The following is a 24,812-nucleotide window of genomic DNA, read 5'->3' as shown; positions in this document are numbered from 1 at the left end:
ATGAGTTGGAGGAGGACCTGGACGAGGAGCAAGACGGAGATGGGGATCGAGATGCCAGTGCGGCACTTGGCGGTCCCCTTGGACCGTCTGGGGTCGATACTGGTGGAACGAGCATGAATCAGTTACTCACCCACGAAGTCATCAAGGGCCCCGTGCTGGTTGAAGAGCCGCAAGACGTAGCCGTGTCCAAAGGTCGCCCTGGTCGTCTGCAATGTCAGGCGTCGCACGCATTGTCTGTGCACTTTCGCTGCAATGGGCATAGCCTCACCTCAAAGACAGTAGATTTTGTTGATCCTATGACAGGCGTTCGTAACATTGAGGCAGTGGCAGAAGTACATCCCCATCGATTGCTCAAGGAAGCGGGTCACGTCATGCAGTGCGTTTGTCATGCCTGGAGCAGCATCGGTAAAGTGCAGAGTCGGGTCGCCACTGTTGCGCTAACACGTAAGTATCTACTATCATTCTTCTGCATACATATTATACCTATGGATAACAATCTGCAAAATTCTTTTCCAGCATGGTTAAATTAAAGCCTTAACAAACTTTGCATCATGGAGAAACATTTCAGAACACGCATTGCATATTTAAATACGACCACCAGGATTGAAATATACATGACGGGAAAGGTTCTATCAGTTTTGTTAGAATATTCTATTAAATTCACTTAGCGTCAAGGTAGTGTAGTTGGATGATAGTTGGCTCGTTGGAGAACTCATTGCTATAATAGGTAGGATTAAATTTAGAAAGGTAAATTTTAGTTCTGTGACCTCTTTTAGCGGGTACTAGGGATACAGTCGGTCTCTTTTTATTGTGAGTTCTTTAATAAAATTAATCTGGGCATAAAAATCGCAATGCGGCAAGATATAATTAAATCAAACAAAACAATTATATTATTACTGAAAACATTAATCCTGTTGGAATCTGTTCTCTTGTTGAAATTAATACCGATACAAAAGCGTATGTCGCTTTTAGGAGAAAGCGAATCACAGCGTTCAGAGTTTGCTCTTTGCATTGGGTTCGTCATCAACAGTCGAAAGCAAATTCGCTTCTGCCTTTCCTCTACCAATTGGGGTGCTCCTGTTGGTTCACCCCTTCTGTGCCCAGTCTTAAAGAATTAGACCGGATCAAGCAAAAGCGCGCAATCAGGAAATTGGTAGGCAAAGCAGTGAGTGAGTGAGTATCGCCATACCGTCGTTGTCGTTTCGATGAATCGTGGGTCACAAGTGAGATATAGGGTGACTGGTAGAAGGCAACGAGCGATGAGCTTGAGTGGCGCCGTCTGCAGCAGAGATTAGGTAGAAAGGCTGAATTGGACGACTGCCCTGGTTGAGGCATGATGCATTGTGATGACCAAAGCAGCAACGGTTGGAAACTCCGCGAAATGACACTGCTGGTCTACGCCGCCGGACAGAGTTCCTTAGTTCCAAATAATCACAGCGATGTATTTACTTTACTAGCCATAATGGAACCTCGTTTCCATTTCATTTAGGGACAGCCATTCGTTGTTTCGGTATAATGCAGTTTTCGCTTATATATTTCCGTTCTTATTCACCTACTTGTCAAGTATGGGAAATAGTTTATGTTATTATTACGTTTTTGTAACTCACAATTAGCATTACAATTTTTATATCGTGTTCGTCAGTACGGTATTCTGCTAATCCTTAATATCACAGGACGAGGTAGATGAAGTAGAAATTCGAAAGAAGGATTATTAAAAGTTGGCCTATTTCATATAAAGTGGCGACAAGGAACATCAACCGCGCCCACTTAAGTCAGCCCTGGCCGTCCATTAGTCTGGTACGTGTGGCTCCCGAGATTAAATAAACTATGTAGGGTTGAATAATATATTATAGTTTCCCGATCGACGAGTGTCCGATAGAGTTCAGAATTAGCAGGTTCATCTCGACTACTACACGCAGCAATAGTGCCAAGTTGCAAACACAAACATGAACCCGCAGCTCGTGTGCATCTTCGAAAGGGTGTTTCTCATATACGAAGCCCTTATCCATTTTCGATATTACAGCCTGAAGCTAAATTACTACAAAAGAAAAACATACATTTCTGACTTGTGGGTAGCTGGAGTTCATCTAATACATTGCTTAACGTCTTCTCGATCCTTTCCTGGTACGCGACTTTAGGCTCCCGTTTCCAAAGCTAATTTGAAAAGGCAGAAAGACTGATTCTAACTCGGAATCTAGTCGGTGTGTCCCCTACAGTCCTTCTCCATTCTGCGACGTCAACCCCTGAAGGTATCAATTTCCCATTCAGTATCAGTCTGCCCGCCTACCGTCTTCTGTGGCATAGAAACCTTCATTGCTGCTCTTCGCTGCTTTTGCTGTGCCTGATTTTCTCGGCCAGCCCACACGCTACTAATGGCGGTAATCAATGTTCCGCCGTTGGCTTCTTGTGGCTCGTTCTCTGTGGCCGTCTCTCTTGTTCTCGACGCCTTCTGAGGTCCTTGAAGGCCCTGCTGCATCGCACTCAGTGGATTCCTCGGTTTCCCTGTTTTCGTTAGGTTCTGCACTAACTTGTGCGCCCTGGTTCCTTCCTTTCTCGTTCTATTTGAGAGTTTCTTTAAATCGGCGCAAGTTGCTTCTTTCCATGTCGGCTTAGAATATGCTTTTCGACTTCTGCCCTGTTCGCTGGTGCTAGTGCCAGTCAGCACCATCGAAGTTATCCTAGCACAGAGCAGCATCAGCCGTAGAATTAGCGGCAACAGCAGCAGCAGCCACTTCCACTTCGATGCATACATACAGGCAGATAATGTGAAGCCAAAGCTCGTTGTCTTGTCCATGATATTAATTCTTTTTCAGTTTCTTTTTGCCTTTTGTTAACCCTGTACCGGCCTCTTCTGAGCATTCTTTTCCTTCGTACGCTTTCTCGTCTTCCGTCTTTGTTTGTTGTCGCCTGGGTTTCCTCCATCGAGCTCTCATCGGTTCGAAGCTTCTGCTCTCGCGGCTGCTGCTGCAATGCCTTGAACAGCTATTTCGGGGTCAATCTTCTTTTGGAAACGAAAATGACATTCCCTTTATGCTACACCATGGCCTAACCATTCTTTTCAAGCTGGATTCCTCTACCCTGTTATGTGCCGCCGCAGATATCGGAGCTGCCTCTGTTCCCGCAGAAAAGCTCGGTCGTTATACATAAATGCGCTGTCCAGACCCCCCATCTGCTGTCAGCTGTAGTGCCTGACTGTTCTCGTCTGCTGGCACTGCGTTTTCGCTCGTTCTTTAGCCTTCTATGTGCTTTGATTCCCCGTTATGTCTGTCATGTAACTGGCGTAAAGCATAAGAGTAAGCTCGTCACGAGACCGCAACTAGGGGGCTCAGGGACAGCCCGTAGCCTGCTAGTGCAGAGGAGTCGGCTGATCCATAGCGGCAAGAGGTCACGTCGCGCACCGCTTGATTTCCCCGCAAAACAGCCGACACACCATCGAGGCAGTTACCCCCTCCGGAGGTTCCCCTCTCTTCTGTTGGCAGAGCTGCCCTTCCGTAGATATGGCCGTGGTCTGTGGCTGACTTAGAATTCCAAATCTGTTGCATGACGCCTGCCATACTCAGCTTTTCTATTATCACAGACCTGCAAACCTTGCCGGCAGACACGTCGACGCCGGCTAACTTCGTTTGGCGCAAAGCGACGGTCGCCTTTCGGCGACAAGTAAGCGGCGGCTAATAGGCATTTTGGCGACGTTTGGCAACATTCCCCTACGGTGATTGCTGGCTAAAGTTCAAGTTAAAAAGCAATCGTTTTCTGTGATCGAGCAGTTGAAACATTCGGTCGATGAGGAAAACAAACAAGTCAAAGCAGCAAACCCAGCCAATCTTAGCCAGCCAGTCTTAACGAATATATACTACCATTCGGTGGGTCTGAAATCGTGCGATATGAAGTGTAGCTCGGAAACAAGGCGCACCCAAATGTGCAAAACTTCATTCACCTTGTAAATTTTTAAAGTGTACTTTTTATATACCCTGACCAAAAGTTATTCGATGTTCGAAAAAATAATTTAGATTACGTTACCGTGGTAGTCTCTATTTGTCGCTATTATTTTTTCCGAAGATTAAGTGGTTCGACGAATCCGATTGAAGAAGGACGAATGTGTGTGACGACGGCTGGGTTTCTATGAGTTTGCACTTGAAATGTTGCCGCTTGCCATTAATCGGCCTGGGCGGGGCCACGAGGGTCCTTGTGCGGGTTAAACCGGAGCGAGTAAAAGGCGGAGTCGTTCAAAAGTTGACCAGACATTTAAAGTGTTGCTACCGGACTTGCCCGGGGACCTGTTCTGACCATCTCGTGTACAGGCGCTGTACGTCTGGCCCAAAACGGCACAAGTGAGCTAAAGCGAGTTTTCCAAGTTATGGAATTTCGACAAATACTACAATAATTTCGACACGAAACGACGGTCAGCGGACGCAGTGCATTATGATATTAAACTAGCTAGCTTAAATACAGGTTAAGGTCAGATTATAATATACGTAGTAGCCATCGAAGTATTAGAGAGTCCCCGGGATGAATTTCTTTATTTAGGTAGGAAACAAGTTCCACCTAGTACCTGACGAATGGAAATCCGATGTGTTTATAGTAATGATTCAACGTGGGTTAAAATCACATTAGACTACTTACTGTGATAGATAAAAGGTATTTTAGTTAATCGATCGATGATCATATACACAAGCATTTGCAGAAAACCTCGTCGTTCGAAACCCCTCTGCGTATAACTAAAACATTACGATTAACCTGATCATTAGGGATACAAGTGAAGCTGATAGAAATGGACCTCTTTAGATGGATCTAACATAAAACCCAATTAAGTTACTCCGTTAAATAAATGCTGCAGTTGATGCACATCGTTATATGCTGGAAACATGCCCGTGTAAGGTTTTTATTTCTCTTCCTTCAAACAAAAAAAAATGTAGGATTATCTTTATTCTAAAATCGTTAACAATTTGTTATTTTCGAGGTATCTTTATTTTAGATCTGGGCCGGCAACAGGAAGTGCGTACGATTTTTTTTCTTATTCAAATGACAGTATCCACCGTAAAAGACGAGGCCCGCCGCCCGTTGCGTGCTTTCATTAATATGCATTATCATGGGCCGTTCCGTGATTTGCAGAAAGTTGGTTAAGTAGAGAATATAACAAGCAGATGTCTTTAACTTAAGGCCACCAAGTGTCCTCATCAACACAAATCGGGGGAGGACTAATTAAACTTTTCGGCCAAATCTAGATAATTAATCGCATGTACATACTTCAGATATAATGAGCGATAGTTAACTGTGGCATTCACTTGGCCGGCTGTAGAGAGAGTCAGCGACTTGATACTCGACATCGTTCGACATTCTGAAGCAATGCGTAGTAAAGCTTCTGTTGTGTTGAGTCGAACATCCGATGTCTAGGCCTCTAAATAGGACATAATCTATTTGTCGAAAATTGTCTTAGTTTTTGGATGACGCCATAGAGTAAAGGTTTATGGTTGCACCAAGGGGATACAGCAAAAATGGTTTAAGAAGTAAATTATTGTCAGCATAGCTTTTTCCTTTGTCCATCGTTTTTTGCAGAGAAGAGCCGAAATTTTTTCTTTCATAATTCCTTTTTGTTTTCGGAGCCATCGAGCGAATTCGTATTAGTAACGTTCAACTTCAATATAAATATAAAAAATAATTATCTTAGAAAACACTCAGGCAACATGGCTAGCGTTCAGATGTATCACATATTTGTCGGTAAGGTCCGTAACGGGCAGCAACGTGAGGCGCCTCTTCCAGAAGACAACTTTATATGTAAAGCCTTTGTATTATTATCTTTTTATTGGATCTTTTTATTGTTTATATTATTATTTTAAAAATCTTTTTATTGAATAATATTGGACAAGATGATTCTAGTAGATTGGGTAAGTAAAAACACATTCGGTACAAGGTCTTCGCCTCTAAAATTAAAGCTCAAAATAAATACAGCAGATTTTATTCAAAATCCTAATTTACTTTAGTCCTATATCCTACCGCATATCGTAGCGAACGAAGGCGCACGTCTGCTCATGCGTTCTGTGAAAAATTTGCTCTGCTTTAGCACAAAAAGAAGCTAAATTTAAGCTTGCGCGCCATTGTCATGATGTTGCCCCACGATAAAACGTATCGAGCGCATCTGATGCTTTTCAGGGACGACTAAATAGCTATAAGAGTTACTAGGAGCATCTAGCCATGTTTTTACTAAAGGCGTGCTGGGTTGCCTCTAAAATTTAAAAAGAAGAAATAGTATTGTGGAACCTTCGTATTTCTTTTTCGGAACGATATGTGATCGCGTCAGCTGGCGACGAGTCTGACAAGGACGCAAATGTACAAAAATCAACAAAACTGTCGACCGATCTTTATAACTAGTAAGTCACTTCATCCACATACATACGGCGTACATATAAAGCGAATGACAGAGATTTTGAAGTACGTTCATGTTTTATCTACAACAATGCAAGACAGCATCTACTTCGTAGTCACAAGTTTCCATTTTCACGTGTTTGATACTGGTCAAATATGCATATAAACCCTCGCGATATCCCAGCAGAGATAATATACCCTGAAGAACAATGCGCAGAGATGCATGATAAGCTGACATCTTTCCCATTATAAATCACAAGTAAGGCCAAGCGCTGAGTCCAAATTTTTGTTCTTGAGAGGCACAAACAATCTCTATTATGCATTTTACTTGCGGCAGCGTCTCAGTGATACGAGCAAGTGCGGGAATTATGTATAAAATATATATAGACTGCAACAGTAACTAAAAACTTTGTTAGGACAGCTTAATAGATCGGTAACTTCGGATGCCACCTTGCGCACTCCACCCATATACACGCATATTGATAAACACCTAAAAGTAATAGGGATATTTCAAAGAACGCAATGCCTTTACATCAGCATTTAGCGTCCAATGAGAACTGTTAATAATCGGCTGCCGCGGCGGAGTGTCAAACGAATTCCATACGAGTTTTAGTTTACTAATGGGTCGAGGGATTGGAAAGGATACTGAATCAAAGAGTTGACCCGTATACAGTATACATGTCGAAAGGTTCTCTGCTCATATGTCGAGTCGTTAGGCTGACAATTAAAACAAAACTTAGGCTTATTTCTCTTGACCATAGAGCTACAGTACCTCATCACCAGCTAGCACTTACACAACGCAGTGAACGTGTATGATCTTTGTTGGTGACACTCAACACGTAACCAGAGACGTGGCGGTTCCACGGCTGTAACGTAATTTATGCCATTGCACACTTTATCCTAGAACTGCACTTCACCCTAAAGAAGAGCAACCCCACCACTATTCAGCTTGAACCGCTGCTACAAGCCCACAAGCTATGAACATTGGCTCTTAGCTATGTAGCGAAATGTAGAACGTTTGCTACTGTACCATTAGGTAGGGCATTCTCAGTAATAACGAGGGGCTACCGGGGTCGGCGAGAACGTGAAGCTTCAACCGTTTCTTCAAGCGAGTTCTCATTTCCACGTTCGCCGATTGTCCGTAGAGAGAACGAGGGGAAACAGGAAAAACTGAGAGAAAGAGAAACCAGCTTCGTCGCTGTCCCTTCAGCCTGCTGTTTTCAGTTTCTCGTCTCAGTTCCCCGTTTTCGACGCCTCAGTCATCTTAAATCCAAGCTACGATCGAATATTTAGCGAATGTGTTTCCTCTTTACCCGCTTCTGTGAGCTTCCGTTCATCTCCTGCTCTCCGTTCGCGCGCGAACATACACAGACAAACGCTTGCGGACAGACAGGCACAAACCCAACCACTCGTTCATCTATCCGCCAACGTATTCACGGACGCTGTGTCCCGCTGGCCGTGCGTACATTCTCATCACTTGCTCGCGACTACCAAACTGCCGCACTCTCCTGTTTGCGAAGCGCGAGCACAAGCGTAAAGCCTTTGTGGGCAAATTTAATGGGGCGAAAATTGGAGCTTCCTACATTGCTCCTCGTTCACGTCGGCATTTCAGCCTCGCAGAGCGGCGCTCTTTGGCCCGGTTCCTGCTGCCGCCGCAGGCCGTCAGTTCCAATCCGGAGGGACTTGGTTTCCGAAAGGGGCGGACGTGTTTCCACTTACTCCGCTGGCCTTACGGTCTCCTAATGCGGAGGGTGGCGCACTGCGTAGCCTAGTCATGACGCAAAGGAGAGGCAGAGAAAGAGGATGAGCGAGATTCGGCCTTTCCTCAACGACAGCGATGAGAATTGAGTGGGTTGCCCGCAGGCCTTCTCCGATTTGAATTTATTATTATAGGGCACTGTTGCTGCCCCCGACGAATGTCGTTTAGTTCGGTCTCGCTTTTATCAACTGGCTGTCTATGCACATTTGGTGCGCATTTTGTGGACCTTTACAGGTATTTTAGGTTGACGGTTCAAAAGAGAGGAGCTCCATTAACTGTTTCATCCTTTACGCCACAATCATTATGACCTTATACCAAAGTGCGGCCCTAAGAAATCTACCTACTATGACCCATTTTATTTTGCGAAAATTCCTGAAAAATATAGCACTGGCGCGTTCTTACAATGAGCCAGAAGTGTACACGGTACAAAGGATATGTGCGTGTATACGAGTGTATGGCTATGTGGCTGGCGGCCAATACGGGGATGGATTTTGGGCTGAGCAGGGATCCGATTTACTCATCCAGTTCCAACACATAACTGTGTACATCGTGAGCCTTTTCGTACATAATATAGCAGGACAAGCGGGATAAGTGGGTATATATCATAGGTCAACAGACGAGCAGAGCGAAGGAATAAGACTAAGGGGTTGTGGACCCAAGTCTAATATATGCGCTATACAAGATCGTGCCTAGTGCCGTCATGGTACTGCCTTTGCTTGCTACCTGGGACAGATGCCGCAGGTTTCTGCCCAAATGCAAGTCTTTTTCACACTTTTCCATGCCTAATTCCATCGAGATTTGTTCGACGACCACGAACAGTCATATACAGTCATGACTAGACTATGCTACTGTTTATGCGCATCCGTAGAAGGCGATGGTCAACCTCCTTTTTACAGATGAAAAGATGATGACGCAGATGAGAACAAATTAAGAATATTATTAAGAAGCACCATATTTCTAATATAATTACCACGTTGATTCTCACTAAACAAAAATGATTTGACTGTACAATGAGTACTGCAATATTATGTAAGGACTAAGAATTCTTTACTTTCGATATCGAATCGTTTTCTCTGTATCCCACCCTGCCCCTTATAGAGAGAGAGAAGTGGTGGCCAGATCCTGGTACAAGAGGCTCTTCACAAGCAAGTTAAGTCCTTCCGCATGATGTTCAGCGATGTAAGAAGCAGGAAAGCGCTGGGTAGAGGGTCAGCCGGAGACTTCCATCATCGAATCAGTGGGACTTGTCTGAGCTGACCGAGGCTGAACAGAAACTAGCGTAGCCGCAGTCGCCATCAAGTGGCCCTTAGGGATCTCACTCTTATGTGCTCTCTGTCTGTGCGTCTGGTGAAGCCGGGGACAGGGTTCAAAGCGAGAGTGGGAAGACGGAGGAGAAATCGTAGGGTGGCTGGCAGTAGTCGTGCTGCCCCAACATGATTGCCCCTACCGCGTTGCTTGGCTGCGAAGGCACTGCCGCGCAGACCGAGACAGGGACATGCGCAGTACCGGCCATTTTGATGGGCAGCAGGAAAGCAAAGGAGGGAGTTGAAGGAAACTCGGGAAGGGCGTATCTTCCCATTAACAAAGTGCTCCCCCGAGACAAGCCTTCGAAGATACTAACCGTCCCCTTATGCGATCGACTACGACCACCCTGCCAAGCAGCAGCACCCTTATTGGGCCCTTTCTGCTGTAGGACCTTTCGATTCAACTGCCACCTCCTACTCACGCGGAGACGTTTAGATTGATGGAGTCCATTCTTGGACAAACAGTAGCGAACCATTCTCGGTGGTCCACCCAAATAGGACACGAAAGGAACTCCGTTTGTGCGACCCATTGCCAGTGCAGCCACGACCGCTCCCATAACTACTATAGGCAGACTTACTATAGGTGGCTTAAAACGGACATCTGAGACAAGTAAGAGAGAGTATAGCGCAAGGGGTCGTTCCGTTGCAGAAGGCCACGAGGCTCGGGCGGTACTAAATTCAAGGGTCCTCAAAATTGCAATGAACAGATGGATGAGTTGCATATATACTGATTGTCGGTTAGTCATCAATGACCGTCCATCCCATAGAGCCGTTCTAAGGGGGCGCGGACAAAATAAAGGAGTGACCAGAATTCATTTTATACCCGCCCCACTCATTGGTGTAAACTTCAAGCGAATGCTGCGGACTCTATGACCATGCTGGCCTATACTTCACAGAAGACTCGTCCCTGGTCTCGTAAGCAAATCGGCTTTTTATGCATAATCGCTAATCAAATATATTCATCCATCTTCGTCCTTAGATGGCGCTGCAACCGTAATGGAAAGGACATATCCACTTAGGTTTCCATTCGATCGTAGTCATTCGACATTCTTGTATACCGTTATTCCCGAGGTTGTTGGTATCGTTGCCATTCTATTCCTTAAGAGAATTTGGAAATATTTTGTTCATCGTGTATCTTTCACGGCGAAGTTGTGAGCTGTGCTTCTAACAGACCGACAGTTCGACCGGTCGCGTCTACCGCATTATATATTTGTTTGATCATAGCTTTGTTTTATACTAGAATTCATGCACCAAGCCTTGCTGGACCACTCAGGGACAAATATGCCCCGTGTACGCTGCTTGCACCTTAATGTCAATTTGCCCGAAGAGTAAAGAGCAATCTCGTTTATCTAAGTTTGTCTTTCATACCCCAATATATGTACGAGTATATGTTTGCGAGTAGGGCTTTTCACCGTCGGCCATGGACGAGTCGATACCGTTACCGTATTTCATGCCCTTTTCGTTATCCCCCACGCGCTGCTACCATAGGCAACGAATATAGCCCCATGCTGGATGTTAAAGGGGGGCCTTCGTAGACTTGTTCGACATTTATAATAGCACCGTCCGCGCCGTGTCAGCCTTACCGATCCCGGAACGGTACGCACGTAGCATTCGGCCCAAACGTCCTTTTCGCACAGACCGTCAGGTGTAAAAGGCCCTTCGTCTCTCAGCAGTTGTCTTTTGCTCTCTCCCCTTTTTGTCCGATCGAAAGTCCCGCACACATCTAAATGAGGATACGTTTGCATTATTTATTTAGAACCGAACCGTCGCTTCGGTCGTCCGTCTGCTAGTTTCTTCGTATGTGCATCGAATCGCTTTTATATTGCTGTCTCTCCAATGGCTCATCTGAAATAGCAATAGGAATATATATATACCTATAACGTTATGAAAAGCAGATGATATTATATTCCTACAGAATTATGCACACTCGATATGGGTTGATGGGAAAGAGGCCATTGCACTAACTTAAATCCGTAATAATCTATAATTGTTGCTAAAGTCAGTATCAAAAAAGCATTAAGATCATGACACTCGGGCATTAAACTAAGTTAAATTCGATGCCAACCGAATTTCGTTACGCTCATCCTGTTTTCCCTGCCGTTTGCCCAACGTGTATAACAATATGTACATTCGTCCAATCCGTGTGTATTAATTCATTGTTGTTCATGCTGGGTCTACGCACTGCATACGTCTTAGATTTTTAAAATCTTATTTTTTTCTCACTAGCAGATCTCTTCGATTCGATGCTCCTGCTGCTGCATACCCTTAGCTATTTTTTTTTACCGGTAATAATAAACTAAGAGATATGCAATAGTGAGTATTAACTAACTATAAAATATACATTCGTAATTACTTTCCAAAAGAACTACCTTATATATATAAGTGTCATGCATGTTAAAATAACTTTGGAAGTCGATTATTGTGTGGACATACAATGCCAATTTATCGATAAATGTAATACATTTACGGTCCGACTTACACAGACCGTATTTTATAGGTCTAGAATGCACTACAAATAATGAGAAGTAACAAATTAAATGGCTATTGATTTTCTATCCAAACTTTTTCATTCGAGTATATCTTCCGTTGTGTCTAGATATTAAACGTATATTGAGGTAAGACTTGTGTTACATTGTCAAAGTGCACACCAAATTCATCCGATCCGAATAAACGGCGATTCAGGTATGAAATAGAATGACTTCCACTATGATAAGGAGAGCCTACTATTTGAACTTAGGTTTGTGGGTGGTTCAGTTTGAACTGCGAGATAGTTCCCCGGGGAGGACACAGGCGCCTTCGCTTTAACCCGCAGAGGGAGTAACCCGGCTAGCAGACGTTTCGACTCTGCGAACAAGTAGCTCAATTTCTGCCTTCCCACCTTACTTCATAGCCGCCTCATGTTACCACCAGTGTGCGCTGGTTTACAGTTCCCGCTGCCTGTTCTGTTTTCTTGCGTCATCAAGCGGTGGTAACGGCGGTCGAAGTATACTACATTACATTGGAACAGAGGCGCATCCGAAGCGACCGCACTGTGAGAAGCAACCAGGCGTTTTGCAAAGGCGTCAGGCCTCTTCCTTCGCGCCAATTCCGTGTCCTCTGCTCCTATGTTTCGGTAGCCTGTTTCCAGCTCTCAACTGTTTTACTCATGCGACAGCTTCTGAATTTGCGCCCGTATAGCTTCCGAGAGCTTTGCAGGCGCGTGTACATTTTTCTGAAGTTTTCGTCATTTTCCTCACCTACCCACAGACTGCTGGCTGGCGAAACTCGATGCACGGATTGGATCGATTGGACATCCAGAGACACATAACACCCTCATGCACAGCCACCCTAAAGGCAGGAAACGCATTGCATGGGAAACAGAACTGACATACAGCTGGGAGAGCTGTAAGATGTTCTTTTCTTGAGACGCACTGCGTTTCTCTACCGCTTTGATTTGCCTTTTCTCCTCTACGCTGCGTGCCGTGTCCTTCGAACAAAAAGGAACAGGCACCCGTTTGGACAGAGTCCTGCAGGTAAAAAACGGGCGCTGTTTAAAGGGCGTTAGCAGTCCCGAAGAGTTGTGGCAGTAGCTGGTGTCAGTGCCCCACTGCGAAGTCATGTCCAAGCTAGGCCGTTTTGCCGTGCACAAAGAACGGATTTCTTAAACGTGCATCCGCTGCTGGCAGGGAGGCTACTGAAGAACAGGGAAAGGGAGAACCATAAAACCTCATCGTGGCGGCTACAGAAAAGGTCTGCGCCTTTCTGTGGGTTCGTGCGTATGTATGTGTGTGTTGATGTGTTCGACTGTGACTTTGTGGGTCCTGTGTATGGTGTTCCTTAGCGAAGCAGATCCAGCGGATCTCTACTTTACGACCGTAATAGGATTTAGTTGAGTATAGCTCAAGCGGCCTTTTTAGTGTGGTCATCGAGCTGCGGGTCGGGTCGTCGCTGTTAGCTGGCGGGGTTCGTTTGGGTAGAATCCGAAGGGGTGCAGCACTCAGTGAAGACGGAGCAAAGGGAACGGACAGAGGACACTTCGGCTTGAAAAAAAAAGTCAGAGAGACGAAGCAAGGAGTCCAGAAGAAAAGCAACGGACGAAACCTCATCCGAATTTGGAGCAAGAAAACCGATTCTGGTGAATTTCGATTTCGTTCGTCAAAGCGGTTCCGGCGCTCTCCTTTACAGTTGAACAAAAGGTCGAGGCGAAAAGATCGATGGCTACCATTGGCCAATCTGATTCACTCTGTGCACTATACAAAGGGAAAGGAGGCCGTTCATACGAAACGATAGATATTTACGAGAAGTGATGAATAAATACGGCAGTCAGGAAATATCGACGAACGCGTACATTTTCCAATTTTACAAAAGGTTCGTGATATAAATAAAAGAGTGACATTGCTTGTAACAACAACGAGCCTACACTTGGGTAGACGGCTTGTTATGGTGTATCACAGCAATGGGCACATATATAGCTGTTTATCAGAAGTGAGTATCCTGATAACAGGAGGGCTCCCTATTTTCAAACAAAGAAAAAACAACACAACAGATAGGGTCGTACTTCGTGGGTGGGATTTGTGATTAAATAAATTGAAATAAGAGGAAACAATCCGAATCATACATGACAAATGGCATGATATTAATCAAAGCATTTAAACATTTGTTTACGTAGTGCAATCGGAGCTTACAAGGCTTCCGTTTATCCGACGACAGCTTTCCAATCCACCCGGTTATTTTTAAATTAAGCAAGATATTTATAAAAGAGAGAGAGAGAGGTTTAATTTACACAAGTTGTTAATTGTGCAAATAAGCGAACATCGTCTATTATAGTCTCTTAGCAAATGCGAATCATTGCTTACAATGCTATAATTTAATGTACTTTAATTTCATTATGACTAATTATTTTCAGCGTCTAGCCACTCTTCTGGTTCATCTCAGCCGCACAGGCGTTTGGTACCGTTAGGTGACAAAGTTGTTCTCGAGTGCTTGTCTTCATCCGCTGAAGCTCCGGAAGGCCGGGGCCTTTTCTGGCTTCACAATGGCAAAGAGATTATGCTCGATGACAACGTCGATCTTGATCAAGACTCAGGCAGTCTTGTAATACTTCGCGCTACCCTAGCGAATGAAGGCAACTACACCTGTGGAGTAAAGACGCCGAAAGGCGAAAGTCGACTTGGCGAAACCGCCTCCATTTCCGTTTTAGGTTTGTGTCTATTTCTTCTATCCTTTTGAATGTATGTTGTCCAGCTATTTGATTAAAATATATTATTCCAAGTCAAGTATCTGACTTTTAATCATAACAAATGGACAAAACTATAGACTATACTAAAAATGTACACGTTTGATTTAAACGCCGTAATAGAAGAATTACAAGATGGAACATGTAAATCTGGACTTTTTTATTATGAATTATTTCGAAGACTATCTAAGAAAAACAGGTATTTTAACGATTTTTTGCGTGTTATATTGTGGTCACAGCTGTTATTCTCATCTGATCCAAAGCACTTGCTAGTTGTTTTTGAAGTATCCCTTTAGTACTTGAATAAGTTTTTCGTGACCACCGTTTTTGACCTGTTCTGATCGCAATCTGAACGTATTCTCCGTCTGTCGATATTGTGTTCTGGTTCGTTACATTCGTGACCACCTTTCTATGGTATGCTGCGCTTCCGTACTTTATCTTCCCCCGTCATGCTGCTAACTCTTTAGCAAATGGCGGATGGAGCCCGTGGGGCCAATGGAGTGAGTGTTCATCGCGTTGCGGCCGGGGTCTGCGGACACGCACGCGATCCTGTACGAACCCGCCACCGCGCAACGGTGGCCACGATTGTCTTGGGGACTATTCCGAGAAGAATGACTGTCACGCTGGTGGGCCCCATTGTGGCGGAGGACCACATCCATCATCTAGCCATGCCTTGGGATCGGGAGGTAGTGTCGTCGGCGGCGGCGGCGGCAGCAGTGGAGGATCAGGACAAGGAGGAGGGCCTGTTGATGGACGGTGGGGTCCTTGGTCGGCCTGGAGTAGCTGTGGAACCGATTGCAGACAACACAGGTAAATAATAGCCAAGTTACAAAGAAGCACTCCGATCCCATTGCTTTTGGAGCTAAATCCAAGGTGTGAAGAAATACAAGACACCTCTAATAGTTTCATTAATTAGACGTGTAAATCAATAATCCCAACGTGACTAATGCTAATATATAAGTCACTTTAAAGTGAATAATCCCTAGACGTTTTACGTGCATCAATTTGGCAACTTTATTGAGCGTTGTTTTCGGGTCTTGGCAAGTCTTCGAGCTAGACAGGCACTAAAATATCAAAACAACTTCTGAGACAAATAAGTAAAATTTATCAAAGTAGATTAATATACCATCTATTTAATCAAATTCACTTGTATAATGTCTATGCAAGCTGCTATTTACATTCATTAAGCATGTTCGTGAAACGGTTTCGTATCTCAAATTAAGCGAAATTGGATGTTTATTATTATAGGCAACGCCGGTGCATAAATCCTATATCTTCTCGGGGCAGTCGACCTTGTTCCGGCAAAGAGCAGATGGCAGCCAATTGTACAGGAGGCCTTTGCCCGCTTGTGGCCCATTCTCCGACGCTGCCCCTGCATCCACACGGCCACAACGTTAATAATCACGTCAGCGGAGGTGGCCAACTTGATAATACTATAGGAAACAGCCCAAGCAACGGCAACCATAATAACAATCACTACTACGCTGATCAACATCCGATGCCCGCACACGACCAAGGTACAAGGGCCACAATCATTAACTCACTGATTCATTACTGGATTTATATGTCGTTGTTATTTGCTTGAGAACACTTTAAAATTTCAATATTTCCGTACAAACTGCAGAGTATAAGCAGGCCTATACTCTATAATCGAGTGTCTATAACCTACCACTAAAAATGCGCAGGCTTTCAGTTGCTTTTAAAGCTTTCAAAGATCAGGGAAGAATACCCTAGACTTCATCAAAATTTTGAAGCACCAAACAATATATGTACGGAACAATGGTACAATACAATGCAGAGTTTTCATTCGAAAGCAGTAGAATCGTCAAATGAAAACGTTAACGAATATTTGCTATATAAATAACAGAGATTGAGTAGTTTATAATACTATCATTAATAAATCCCGTTACCTTTTAGGATTCATTGCGGCAAATCTTGGCGGTATCCAGGCAGTTGCACTTGTCATAGGCATGGCGCTCGCAGCAATTATTCTCGGCTTTACCTTCTTGATTGCCCTCCGGTTTTGGCCTGCTAGAGATCCCAGCAAACGGCATCAACCTCTCTACAGTACTGTCCCAGTCACAGGTTAGCTAAGCGTTAAATAAACAAAAACACTCTCCTCAGAAAAACATCACGTTGGGGTAGAATGGATGATACATCACAGGCAAATTTTAAAATCAAGGGTTTTATAGAAGACACGTAATCGCTCCTTACATAGCTACTTATTGTATATCTTGGGCTTTACAAGTTGCTTGGTGCTTTTAACATATGGAGTAGTGTAAAATACAACTATTGCTCTCCAGAATCTAACAATGCGAAAGCCTGTACAAAAATACTTCCCACTAAAAAGGATACCGACTAATAAAAATTACAGAACGGCTTTGGCCCGCTAGAGATCCTAGCAAATGATACCAATGTCTTTATAGTATAGTAGGATAATCCGACGTCGTACGTAACGCTTAATTATGATATATATGTCTGATGTATGATCGGAAGGCTAGAACTCGAGTAACGTAAGTGTCTGCATGCACCTGCGGCAGGCTGTGTAAACGGGCAGGTTTCACTGCATGCAAAAGTAATTACTGTTGCAAATTAGGTGAGTTTTAGACAAAGAAAAGCACTTATTTTCTTTCAGGCGTAATTCCGATACCACCAGACCTGACGCAGAGTTTAAATCGGGCACCGGGCCTTCAGGAATTCCTGAGTGATCAAAAACTTGAGCCCGGCATTAGCATGCCCCTCCTACAGCAGCTCTACGCGCCTAACCTCGCAATTGCTCCGGGTAGTCCTTTACAGTATCGCAATAACACTATTCAACAACAACAGCATCAGCAACAGCAACAGCAGCAGCAGAGGTCCCGCACGCCGAGTTCTACAAGCAAACCAAGAAGCGATTCACCAGCGAGCGGACGACATTCAGAGAATGGCGCCTCTGAGTATGACATCTACGACACTATCTCCGTGACGGCCAGAGCGTCCGTGGCCTCGGGTACGCTGATGCCACCGCTGGGCGTCGACAGTGACTTCATTTCGTGGGCTGCGATAGGACCAGCCGGTGGGCGTATAAACCTCCCGCACCTGGGCGTCTCGATGACGGTTCCCCCGGGCGCTATCAAAAAAGGAAAGTACGACATGTTCGTCGCGGTACTTAAGGAAGACCGCGATCGACCGGGATTTTCGGAGGAGCAGACCATTCTTAGTCCTGTCGTACAATGCGGTCCCAGCGAGGTGCCACTGGCCAGGCCCGTTATTCTAACCTTCGAGCATTGCGCTCAGACTCCAGCCGAAAAATGGTCAATATCAGTTCTGTCTGCCGAGCCAACAAATGCAGGGGGAGCTGGCCAGACAGGCAGTACCGAGGAGGAGTATCTTTGTTGGAAACGAGTAGTTTCACTAGGTCAAGAGAATCTGAATACACCGCTCTATTGCCAGATGGACAGTAGGTTGTGCCATCTGCAGACTGATAGGCTCACCCGTTACGTTCTGTGCGGTGAATCGCAGGTTAACTGTTTTGCAACAAAGTCCCTCGTACTGCTCGCTTTCCTTTCGCGACATTCGTTGAGCCTTTCGCAGAGCGAGTTCTCAATCCGTATCTATTGCGTCGACGAGACCAAGGCAGCGTTGCAGGCAGTCATGGCTGCAGATGACGGGACCATACTCGAATCGCCTAAAAGCATCTATCTACACGATGGAGGAGCCAATCTGTGTCTTACTCTAGAGGATCTGGCAAAAGGCTGGGCCTATAAGTCTGGAGCTAACTATCAGGAGATACCATTTAGCCACCTGTGGTCCTCGCGGCAATCGCTTTTACACTGTTCATTCACGGTGACATCAGCCAATTGCCGGGATCCAAAACATCCACTTGAGTGTAAAGTGACCATATATCAACGGGGCAATCAATCGCATCGGCAGGTACTACAATTAGAACATCACTTTAATCAGGAGTGCAACTCAACGCCAGTCTCGCCTATCTACCGCAATCTCAGCGAGATGAGCACTGGTATTGCAGGTATTGGCAGTAACGTAATGATGACGAAAAGTCTTGATTTACGTGGAGGTGGAACTGTGAGCGTTTCAGTGGTGCCCGTCGAAGGATTCCGTGTATCTGCTGAGGCGCGCTCCAAGTTGAGTACACTACTCGATCCTCCCCACCACTCAGGAGCCGACTGGCGTATGCTTGCTACGGAACTTGGCATGGACAGGTATGTACCTATGTTGGGACGGCGTGTAATTTTCGGACTAGTCCTTTAATGCTACGTAAACAAACGTTAAAGGAAGTATCATCATTCAGATATGAACTGGCTATATTCTGGCCAACTGTGTAACGAACTTTGTTTTTGACTTAGCACACGAAGACAATGAATTAGTTTTATGCTTTCGTTGTCCTTAGAAGCTGCCATTAACGTCGAATTTCACAAACTCTCATATTGCTGTCGCAATTAACTTTTCATATACACAAGAGATGCTAATTTATTTCGTTTTCGTATCTATTTACATTATTTATTAGGTACACAAACTACTTCGCGACAAAGCCAAGTCCTACGACGTTCCTGCTAGATTTGTGGGAGGCACGGCACCGGGAGCCTACAGCGCAAGCGAACCTCATTAACGTTCTCAGGACTTTAGGGCGACAAGATGTCGCCCAGGCCTGCGAGTTGCTCTTTGGTTCGTGGGTGTAACTAAAAAATAGTGAATAGTTAGCGAATAGAGCGACAGAGTATGCGGGAGAACTCGTAGAAAACAAAAAGCTATACATGCATATATACAAATATATAAAAGAGGTTATTGATCTATTTAGCTATCCGAATGATTGAACAAATGGCTAGCAAATGTGAATGATGACAAAAAGCCGGTTTACTAAACAAAACACCTTCCGAGGAGGCGCAGGCCGCCATTATTCGCAGTCACCAGTCATCATCAACGCTAATAGTATGTGGAAGTGTCGTCTGCTAGTGATACATGACTGAGAGTGCTGTCAGAAGTCGACGCGTTCTAATACTGATGTATGGTAATAACAACAATAAAAAAAGAAAAGCAAAGAAAGTCGGCCGCTAAACCACAACCGGCATTTGTTAAGCAGCAGCACATGCTGTGAGCAGTCAACTAACACAAAATTGCCATGCATTTACCATAATCCACTGCCTTCCTAAAACCTTAATGTTTCGAAGTTTACGTCAGGTACCACCGTCAGGCACTCTATCAGACGACTAGCTCCTAGCACGAAACGAAGCCTATGCCCGGGTTCGATCCTAGACCACGCCACCTCCAGATAACCTATCCAAACGTTCACCCGCCTATCCCACAAAGTGATGATTACAATTTATCAATATATAAAGATAATGATGACAGTAATAATAATTATTATTATGTATGGGCACGATGATAATGATACTATCAAGACTTGCGTGGCAATTTATTTAATGAGTGAGTAAGTTTGGATCGGCTTCTTTAAACCACGCATATAAACGAGACAACATCAACTACAAACATGTAGTACTAGAGAATAAGCCGCTCCATACGTTGTTGTACGGATGTCTGAAACCAAAAAACAATCACTGAAGAACGTTACCTCGGGCGCGAGGTCGCAACAGCGAGGATTATAACAATGATTATTATTATTCGGTAGATTATGTAATAATTGCGCATTTCATGTATATACTGTTTTTCCTACTGTATATAACTTAGAGTAAAACGAGGAAGGAATAAAGATGAGCTGCAGGAAAGATGAACAAGAATTGTAGAGTTATTAGATCAGCGGACATAGAACAAGTGTAAATATTAGAAGCTGCGCTACTTATGCTAGGAGACAAGAGAACGGATACAAACACATTACCTCTGCTACCCATTTACTTGGGAATGATGGAAGATGGTGCAAATAGACAGACCTAAGGTGAAGACAATTTGCAGGCATCGCTAATATGTGGTACATACGCGCGCGTTAGCTTTCATTTCCTTTGAAACTTGGTGCAACATGGGACGCCGCAACTATCCGATGATGTCGTGAAAGGCTGATTGTTCCGACGAGAGTTTGAGGACTACTCAACGTATTCCGGAGTAAATTTACTGGTCCTTAGGGGAAAAAAAAAAAAAAAAAAGCTGTGTGTACGTCATGGAAAGCAACAAAGCCATTTCTCGCCTCATTAACCCTCAATTCGTATCGTCCCCCAATATACACAGAAAAAAATTCCTAAGTCACACCTCTTTGTATAGCGACAACAAGATAGTTGTATATCCGGCGTGAGAATGCTGCTATTCAGTTTACAGTGTGAGGACATAGAACGCAGGTTGCGCTTTAAAGATTTCGAAGACGATCCCATATTGTGGTCGTGTTTCACACAGCAAACTGAAATAAAGAATGAGTCCTCATCCATCGCTAGGACAATACTTCGGCTATACAATATAAACGAAACGAGAGTAAGCTGAAAGAAGACTAGGGAAAAGAAACAGAACGAAAAGAGAAAAACAACGGATATCATATCTGGAGTTCAAACCTCTGATGGGTGCAATTCTTTCTGGGTTGGAGTAAAGCGCTTCTTTTTGTTCCGGGCGTCGTGTCATCATTTTCTTGCAAGATTGAAGTAGCGATGTGACAAGAGGCGGCATTCCCGCCATGGCATCTTCCCGCAGTAGTAGCATGTTTCTATCATTATTGTGAGTCTCTGGGCTGCTTCTTCCAACGCTTGGATGTATTGATGACAGCCCTGCAGAGAGAAACAAAGTTGAGAAGGCCGGGCAAGCCCCGCAACAACATATAGATGGATTGCGGTAGCGGTACGACGTACTGCGGGCATAACAGGACGCATGGTGTCCCTTCCGTCGCATCACACGAAAACATACAATGCTTGCATGCCTGCAAGCTGTGTGCTATATACGTGTATATTTGGGTCCTTTGGTTGCTCGATGCAATCTGGTCTGTGGCAATTGTGGGGATCGTTTACTTAGTCGTAATGGCTCACGCAGCACTGAAATAAGAGCTTCGTTTTGTTAGGTGCGGTGCCATTGCGGTCGCGTGAATTGCTTGATGATACACATATGTATCTCTAAACGAGTATATAGGGGATGTAGGGTTATTCTACTATGAAGTGGGTACTTAAGAAATGAAAACCAAGACTGGGAACGTAGAGAATTGGCAATGAATGAAGAACTACGCCAAATGCCACTGAAGAGCGTGAACACGGTGGTATGCGAGAACGAAATGTGCGTGCGTGCCTGTCGACCTGCATCGAGTGTGTTATATAACAATGCCGCGACGTGACCGTGTGCCACCATTGGAGCAAGAGGCTTTTCCATGCTCGGTGAGGGGGGGGGGGGGGGGTGCAAGAAGTTAGGAGAGGAAAGCCAGGCGAGTTTCTGTGTGCAATAGGCTCGAGGTAACATTTGCCGTTGTAAGACATTAACATTGTGCAACGCATGTACATGGACGGGAGTGGACACATCAGTTGTGGGACGGATAGATGGCGGGAGAATGGTTAAGGGTGGGTGGGGGAGATCGGATTTTTGTAAATATTCGACGAGCTGGGGCTCTCTTCGTCGTCATCGTTCTTCCTGAACATTCCCAGGACAGGTATAGAAAGGCAGAGCGGACAGGTAGTTGCTGGTGGACGACAGGCCGTGCGGCATCAGGCCAGCAAGCCGTCGGAATGACACTACCTAAAGTAAGCCTCTTAGCGAGCTTTGGTAAGCTCTTGATGGATCCCAAAATCACCAAAAGGGCCTCAACAAAGCTAGCAGCTAGATGAATCTCTGACTATGGGTCGCCACTGATGAGGCAGGCCTAGAGCCTTCGAAGGGGGGTTGTCTGTCGCAGCCGAGGGACGTCAACGATGGGGACTTTTCAGGGATTCAGTACGCATTTGTTTACAAACTGAGCCGTTCGGGGATACACAAACCGTACGTAGAAACCCCAGAAACCGAGTGCCAGCTCAGTTTTCGGACCGGTGGAAGGTTAAACCAGATTCAGTAGCTTTCCTCCGAGATGCTCCAATGCAGCCAGCATCCCATCGCCCTCACCTAGCGCCCACTGCACCCTGGTATGTCTTGCCTCTGTGAAAAACTTCTACAGGACCTTCCAATGCACGAACCTGCCCGTTAAAAAATGACGTGAAGTAATACAATGCATGTGGTACGATAACGCTACTTTTGTATTTACATTGTCATGCAGTCAAATATATGGTAACAACAAATACAGCGCAACAAGCAGAGTCAGGGAACGAATATCGGGAAAATTATAGTAGATTTTAACACAAACTGACCAGGGGCCTGTTTCAGCAGTAGATCATTATTAAACATTGTGTAGTGTAACCCGATAACATGTCGACAATAACTGCCCATTAAAAATCCTTCAAAACAGATGAAACGATTTTGTGATTTTGTCTGAATGAATAAAGGTAATCATTTTGAGCGAAACAAAAAAAAAATGATAATAGTTCAAAATGTTTTTTTTTTTTTAGATAGTGTACACATTTATATTAAGCAGATAAACTTGGGTGTATAAGTAGGTGCTACTTTTTCTCTATCGAAGGTAAGTGACAAAATTTCTAACGCACATCGGGTTTTATTTATTATTCATTACTATTGTGTGACGCTTGTATCCACTTCAATCTAGCCGACACTGTTCACGTCCGCATTGTCCAGGTAAGTGTGCATTAGTTGTTACGAAACCCTATACTGTTCCATTTCTCTGTTCGCTTAAAAAAATCTGAGCGCTTAGTCTACAACTTCCAAATCATAACTCGAGTTCTCGAAACGAAGTATACGGGCGTACAGGGAGACATTGGATGTTTAACGAGTTGACACTGAGTTCCAGCAACGATAAACTGTCACTGAAATTGATTAATTAAGGAAGTTAAATTTGCACTCGTGAGCCCATAAGTATCGCACATTTTCAGTAAACCTTTGATTCGTTCGGACGTGCTGCTTCGTTCTCTTTAGAGCAGTTTATGGAGTAACGGAAAATGTGTGCGATTTTGCGTGAACTTATAATACAATCAACTCATTACCTGAACGGTTCTAAAAGTGCTTCTGGAATAAATTTGCTTAGGCAAGCTTATTATGTGTATTAAAGAGAGCAAGAGCCTCCCATGACAGCGTGAAGTTCTATCTAGGCGGCTTTGACACTCGGGATAATGATGTACCTACAAAAAGTCTCGTTATTATTAAAACCATAGCAAACGTCGGGGAGAAGGATAACGAAGGAACATGCAAAAGGAGTAGGGGAACAGGAGGCCGGAAATGTTTATTCCCCCTTTGCGCATTAGTATGTTTGCTCTGTGGTAGATATTGAGCGTCTCAATGTGAACGAGCTAACTCTATTCAATGTATTTTATTATGGTGTTACAAGACCGCCACTTTCCTACGTCGCCTTTCCTTAGAACCCCTTTTGTTGGTGGCAGCTAACAAAATAGCTTTATTATCTGCCCTTCATTCACCTATAACAATTCTAATAAAAATAATAATTAGCATTATAATATTCACTATTATTATAATAAATATTCGTATGAATTATAATATCCATATTATCTTGCCGAACGCAGCGCTGCTTATGCCTCGGCGCCTTACGAGTCTTTCCTAAAGTACCGAACCGACAAGCTCGAGTGTACGACGAATTCAGGTTGATTGGTATGGTGCCGAAGTTTAGCTAGTGATGAGACATCGGAAGTGTTTTGTATCTTTTTGAAGAGTCTCGTTCATTGCATAGTCTCTTCGAGCATGCAGAATAGGGCGATTCTTCTGAAAAAGTAGAATGAGGCCTCTTTGGTTCCGATGCGCTTATACTGTGCCCAGCGGCCAATGCTGCAAGAAGACACCGTCCATCGCGCGGTTACTGGCTGCTCATCGCGTCAATATGGATAAAACCAAATACGCCGCATATCTCTACCCCTTTCTGCTGTTGCTTAGAGCGGTATTCTTCCCTTGCCAATCTTTGCTTGCCACGTCGGCTATGGTTGATGGTGGAAAGAGTTTGCGACAGACAGAATTCTTTAACACCAATATGGTGGTAATTGAGCATAATGGAAATCAAGATTTCCCCCGTTGATCTGCATCGAAGAAGGAACCAGAAATTAGGTATTCCAAATCTTCTCCATGAGGTCAAAGACCTCTGAGTCTCGTGTCTTATTTACACAACAACGCCATGAGTCTTGAAGTGGGCATCGTTGGCTAATTAGCCTAGGTA

General features: G+C 44.4%; 1 protein-coding gene across 1 annotated transcript; it reads left to right on the top strand.

Moving 5' to 3' along the window:
- LOC111260255 (netrin receptor UNC5B) lies at nt 1-23,061 on the top strand (the record flags this gene model as incomplete). Its single annotated transcript, XM_022832855.2, has 7 exons — nt 1-444; nt 14,309-14,602; nt 15,106-15,448; nt 15,887-16,155; nt 16,556-16,723; nt 17,274-18,840; nt 19,146-23,061. Coding segments are annotated over 7 exons (3,257 nt in total), but the record flags the coding sequence as incomplete, so codon positions are not given.
- Between the last annotated feature and the right edge of the window lie 1,751 nt (nt 23,062-24,812).

Source organism: Varroa jacobsoni, unplaced genomic scaffold (genome assembly GCF_002532875.2).
Source record: "Varroa jacobsoni isolate VJ856 unplaced genomic scaffold, vjacob_1.0 scaffold_417, whole genome shotgun sequence".
NCBI lineage: Eukaryota > Metazoa > Arthropoda > Arachnida > Mesostigmata > Varroidae > Varroa > Varroa jacobsoni.
The sequence above is the reverse complement of the archived record's forward strand: the minus strand, read 5'-3'. Positions and strand labels throughout refer to the sequence as shown.